The sequence below is a fragment of the Scyliorhinus torazame genome, chromosome 15 (assembly GCF_047496885.1).
Source record: "Scyliorhinus torazame isolate Kashiwa2021f chromosome 15, sScyTor2.1, whole genome shotgun sequence".
Classification (NCBI taxonomy): Eukaryota; Metazoa; Chordata; class Chondrichthyes; order Carcharhiniformes; family Scyliorhinidae; genus Scyliorhinus; species Scyliorhinus torazame.
The window spans coordinates 124218800-124224799 of record NC_092721.1 but is presented as its reverse complement, the minus strand read 5'-3'; the positions used below and the strand labels follow the sequence as shown (position 1 = coordinate 124224799).

The 6000-nt window shown below is 38.5% G+C and overlaps 1 protein-coding gene across 7 annotated transcripts in view; it reads right to left on the bottom strand.

Moving 5' to 3' along the window:
• Nucleotides 1-4344: 4344 nt before the first annotated feature.
• Nucleotides 4345-6000, bottom strand: part of LOC140391794 (cytoplasmic protein NCK2) — a 121257-nt gene continuing 119601 nt past the window's right edge. For all 7 annotated transcript variants that reach the window (XM_072476671.1, XM_072476672.1, XM_072476673.1 and 4 more), the window contains one exon: nucleotides 4345-5442. In XM_072476671.1, coding sequence (XP_072332772.1) covers nucleotides 5248-5442 — 195 coding nt within the window. In that variant the 3' untranslated portion in view covers nucleotides 4345-5247. The remainder of the gene's footprint in view (nucleotides 5443-6000) is intronic.

Below are 6000 nucleotides of genomic sequence, written 5' to 3'. Positions count from 1 at the left end.
CAGTAGAAGCAAAGGTAACATTTTAGGGATGTATGAAGCCAATTCTCACACTTCATCATACCTATTAAATATATTCATGATTTCTCAGTTAAAACTGTTGGGTGAACAAATATATGAAAGACACATCCTTTTGTTTGTTTATGATATCCATTACCACTTCTTTGGCTTTTATGCTATGAAACTTTGTTGGATAATCTCTCCTGCCCATCACACACCTTTTCCTTCATTTCCCATTTCACTTGCTCACATACCTCTAACTTTCATCAATTCTGAAAATTAACCTGGAAGTTAACTGTTTTCCTCCACAAATTCTGCCTGACCTTTACGTATTTCCAACATTTTCAGTTTTTATTTCAATTTCCAGCATCTGTAGTATTTTGCTTCTGTACATGAGCATCACCATCACATGTCTGTCACACACTATTGCACCATTTGCCTTTTTTTAGACACTGCTATAGTTATTCACAACTAAATTCTGCTGCATCCTTTCCTTCCAATATTAGCAGAAATTCCTCCTGCAACCTTTTTAAAATCAAAGATTGGTTAATAAAATTTAAACTTAAGGACAGAAAACAGCAAGTTGCGGTAAACGGTTATTTCTCAGTCTAGATAAGAGTAGACAGTGGTGCTCCATCTGGATATAGATAAGCTGACAGAATGGGCAGACAAGTGGCAAATGGAATTTAGTAGACAAAGTGTGAGGTGTTACATATGGGCCGAAGATAAAGGAACAGGTAACAAAGACTATATGGTACAGAACTAAAGAGTGTTTAGGAACAGAATGACAAGGGGTGGGGGGAGGAAGAGTTCACAGGCGTAGGTTTTTGAAGGTGGTTAGCAAAGCATATTCCCGTAACAGTCTCCCCGAACAGGCGCCGGAATGTGGCGACTAGGGGCTTTTCACAGTAACTTCATTTGAAGCCTACTTGTGACAATAAGTGATTTTCATATGGAATCTTGGGCTTCCAAAATAGTGACATTGAGTAAAAAAACAGGGAAGGCTGAATTTGTATGAAGCTCCAGTTAAGCCACAGCTAGAGGATTGTGTCCAGTTCTGTCACCACACTTTAGGAAGGCTGTGCGGGTCTTTGAGAGCGGCAAGAGGAGGTGGACCAGAACTGATCCAGGGAGAAGGGATTTTAGCGAGAAGGCTGTGATGGAGAAGCTGGGTTTTATCTATTTGGTGCAAAAGAAATTGAGGGGAGATTTTCTCAAGGTATTATGACAGGTTTAAGATGGACAAAGAAAAGGTGACAGTGCAAGGTCCAAGTGGCACAGATTTAAGGTTTAAAGGGAAATCATTTTTTTTGAGTGCTAATGATCTGGAACTCGCTACCTACGAGAGTGGTGGAAACAAAGATGATGAATGATTTCAAAAGGAAATTGGATGGGCACTGGAGGTACAGGGCTATGGGGGATAGAGCGAGCAAAGGGATACACTAAAGATGAATGGCATTGAGGGTAAAGTGGTAGCATGGGTAGAGGATTGCTTAACTAACAGAAAGCAGAGTGGGGATAAATGGGTGTTTCTCTGGTTGGCAACCTGTAACTAGTGGGGTCCCTCAAGGATCAGTGTTGGGCCCGCAGTTGTTCACAATTTACATAGATGATTGAGTTGGGGACCAAGTGCAATGTGGCAAGGTTTGCAGACGACACTAAGATGAGTGGTAAAGCAAAAAGTGCAGAGGATACTGGAAGTCTGCAGAAGGATTTGGATAGGTTAGGTGAATGGGCTAGGGTCTGGCAGATGGAATTCAATGTTGCCAAGTGTGAGGCTATCCATTTTGGGAGGAATAACAGCAGAATGGATTATTATTTAAACGGTAAGATGTTAAAACATGCTGCTGTGCAAAGGGACCTGGGTGTGCTGGTGCACGAGTCGCAAAAAGTTGGTGTGCAGGTGCAACAGGTGATTAAGAAGGCTAATCGAGTTTTGTCTTTCATTGCTAGAGGGATGGAGTTCAAGACTAGGGAGGTTATGCTGCAATTGTATAAGGTGTTGGTGAGGCCACATCTGGAGTAGTGTTCAGTTTTGGTCTCCTTACCTGAGAAAGGACATATTGACACTGGAGGGAGTGCAGAGGAGATTCACTAGGTTGATCCCAGAGTTGAGGGGATTAGATTATGATGAGAGGTTTAGTAGACTGGGACTGTACTCATTGGAGTTTAGAAGGATGCGGGGGGATCTTATTGAAACATCTAAAATTATGAAGGGAATAGATAGGATAGATGCGGGCAGGTTGTTTCCACTGGTCGGGGAAAGCAGAACTAGGGGGCATAGCCTCAAAATAAGGGGAGGTAGATTTAGGACGGAGCGTAGGAGGAACTTCTTCACCCAAAGGGTTGTGAATCTCTGGAATTCCTTGCCCAGTGAAGCAGTCGAGGCTCCTTCTTTAAACGTTTTTAAGAAAAAGATAGATACCGTTCTAAAGAATAAAGGGATTCGGGGATATGGTGTGCGGGCCGGAGAGTGGAGCGGAGTCCACAAAGATCAGCCATGATCTCATAGAATGGCGGAGCAGGCTCGAGGGGCCAGATGGCCTACTCCTGTTCCTAGTTCTTATGATTGGGTTGCTCCAAAAGAGCCAACATGGATTTGTTGGCCCAATGGCCTCCTTCAGCATCACAGCTTTAACTCAATTTATCCAATCAATCTTTTCTCCAACTTTAATCATCACAGCATATCCTTAGCTGCAGACCACTGCTTATATTTCTAAATGAAAAAAATTTCAATTAGTTATTTTAATAATTTTCTTTCAAAAGATCAGTACAAATAACTGAAGGAGCACCAGAAAACCCGGAAATGGCCTGTTCAATCCCTGTGGGACAAAAATCCCTGATGCATTTTTGAAACAATTGCAAATATATGCGGGTGGTTAGCTTGTGCTAAAGTTAGGTGCAGAAATTATGCTTTTTTGGATCAGCCACACCAGTATCCTATGATCCTATGCCCCAGCTTCAAACTTGAAGCTAGTCGTATCAGGTTTAAAAAAAAAAGTTAAGTATTTTATATTGAAATTAACGGCTTTTCAATTGTTCTGTTCTTCTATTGATGATCTTCTTTGCGTTCACCCATGAACGTTGATTTCTTCCTGAAATAGTGTTCAATATTATGGCCAGGCTGTCATTTACTTTTGAACTGGTGGGGGAGGGAAGTGAGGGGGAGAGAGAGAGAGAGAGAGCGTGAGAGAGAAAGAAATCACAACTGAGCTAAATCCCACCCTCACCCAATTTCCACAAATATATAGATAGTAATCAAGGGCAGGAACCCTGACCCATTATATCCTCCTAAGGAACACTAACAGTGTTTGCAACTGCCACCTCAGTTGAGATGATAAGTCCTGGTCCACATAGCTCAGCTACTTACTGGATTGAATTTGCTGAATGACCGATTCAGTCCTTCCTAAAAAATATATCAGGTAAGAACATTATTTCATAATGTTGTAGAACTGTTGTGGTATCCTATCCTGTGCTGAACAGAAGATATCACATTCATAACTACTTCAATATGGCCATCATGTCATTTGAATTTAATCTTTTAAACTAACATTTTGTGGTTACAGTAGATCACATTTTTGTTAGATAGATCATTTATTAAATCAACTTCAAGGGACAGCCCAGACAATTTTGTAAAAATATATATATACAAAAGAGATGTACACATGAATCTTGGGAATGTGCAGAGCATCTCCCCCCCCCCCCCCCCCCACCCCCCCCCACCAAAAAAAAAATTAAGCTCTGTGAGAATACAGACATAAAACAGTTGAAAATCAGGCAGGTCATTAAACTGCTAAGATTCACATTGAAATTTGTCGGTAGAACTCGGTTAGATAATAAATTAACAACTGCATTATAAGATGACATAAGTGAACAGGTTTTGGTGAAACAAAATGGAATAAATATAATGTAAAAAAACAAGCTGCTTCCTTGTGCCCACCATCCAAACTGGCCCAATGTTTCTACAATTGGTTTTGTGATGAAGACTTGAAACAATGAATTTTGCCCTTATCATAAATTTTAAGGAACAACAAACATAAAAAGCATACAACTTTTAAGTGGAAACTACGAATTTCTGTCTGTTTGACATACTTCACAATATACTGAGCATTAGACAAAGAAAGTGAGCACTTTTACATAAGATATCAATAGTCAATCAATCCAAATATGTGTAGTGTGTGTGCACATGTACAACTGCAGTAGTAAAATAAGTTGTAATTTAAAAATTATCCCATTTTGTAGTAACAAGTGGGATTTATCTAGCTAAAATAGCATTTTACATAAAAGAACACAAGTTTATGTAGTGTAAATATAGAGTGTAGAAAAATTCACAAATTACACATCTAATGCCAGTAACCCCAAAAAAGATCAGTTTTATTAATCTCACTTATTAGTGTCATCAACCTGCTACATATTATGGTGAGATTTAAATATTTGTTTACTAGAAACAAGCATAAGGGCGCAAGAAACAAGCATAATGTGAATGGCACAGCTGGATGCACAGGTGACATTGCCAAACATTCATCCTCATACATTACGGACTTCTGATTTCCATCAATTCAAAAAAATGTGTACTCTCCATTAGCTGCATATTACAGATGAAAATTTGTTATACTGTTATTTCTACAATCTTAACATTGTAGTCTAGTAAGTTAAGTGTTAGCAGTTCCATTAGTGTACTCTTTACATAAAATTTAAAAAAGTTTATATATCAGAATACAGTATCGAGTACTTCTAGATTCTAGGAAATCTCATTCACTACTTGGTAAGCAAAGGTTTTACTGCCACATTTGTTATATCTACTTTTCTCTTAATTAGCTGTAGCTTCAGTGCATTTAAACTGTGCCCAATGTCTTTGTCAAAGGAAAATAATTAGTGAGCATTTTAACTGAATTAATTAACACTGCATTTTCATGGACAATATCCCCCAATCATCCGTATTTTCTAGCTAGTTAAATGTACATTGGGGAAATTCTAGTCCAAGCAAGTGCTAAAGTGATCACTGAGAAAGAGGTTCCACCTAACCTTTGGAAGGCAATGCAAATTTAATGAAAGTAAAGACATACAGGCAAATTAACAGAAAAAAAAACACAACATAAAATAAAAAATAATTAACGACATACAATAGAGCAACAAATCTGTAAAGAGAACCAAGAAATTATCAGGATCTCATTTCTGCTCTGCATAATTGTTCAGATCTAAGGCTTTTCTCCTTTTCAAACCTGGTAATTTCCAGGTCTATAGCCTGCATCACTGCAAGGGTTTGATTAGATACAACTTGTCTCCACGTTCACTTGTGAAGATAGGTGCCTTTTTGTAGTGTTCTACCAATTCATCCATGGTGTTAAATCGACGTTGCCCAATACAGTACACACCATCTACTAGCTGGACCTTGAAATGTTTGTTCTTCCCGGATGCTTTTAGTGATATTGAGAGGTCACTTGGCTGAAAGAAAAATAATTGGCCATGATTATATTGTTAACAGGGATATCAATCTCAAAATATTTATTCCAGTAAAACCATCCACCCATGCTTTCAATGTTACACTATTTGATCCAGATAAATTTAAGTACAATCAAGGAGGTAGAAATCTGTTGCATGTGATGGCACAGTATTGGATTGGCAAACCGTTCTATGCAGCGCCTGATATGCAAATCCACTGCAGCTCTTTACTCACTAGGAATTAATCTTAATTTCCCCTCCAACCAAAGTAGGGTTGATGGTTAGATTTTATAATAATTACAAGCCAATAAACCCTTAACAGCCTCTGGTCTCTGTCGGCATAGCAATGATCTTTACATCTTTTGATGTAATCTGTTATTAGAGGCATTTAGAAAATAATCATATGATTAGGACAAGTCAACAAGGATTTATGAAAGAGGGAATCATGATTGACAAGTTTTTTGAGGTTGTAACTATCAGATAATAGGGAACCAGAGGCTGCAGATAATTTTGGATTTTCAAAAATACACTCAATAAGGTACCATACAAATGCTTATTGCA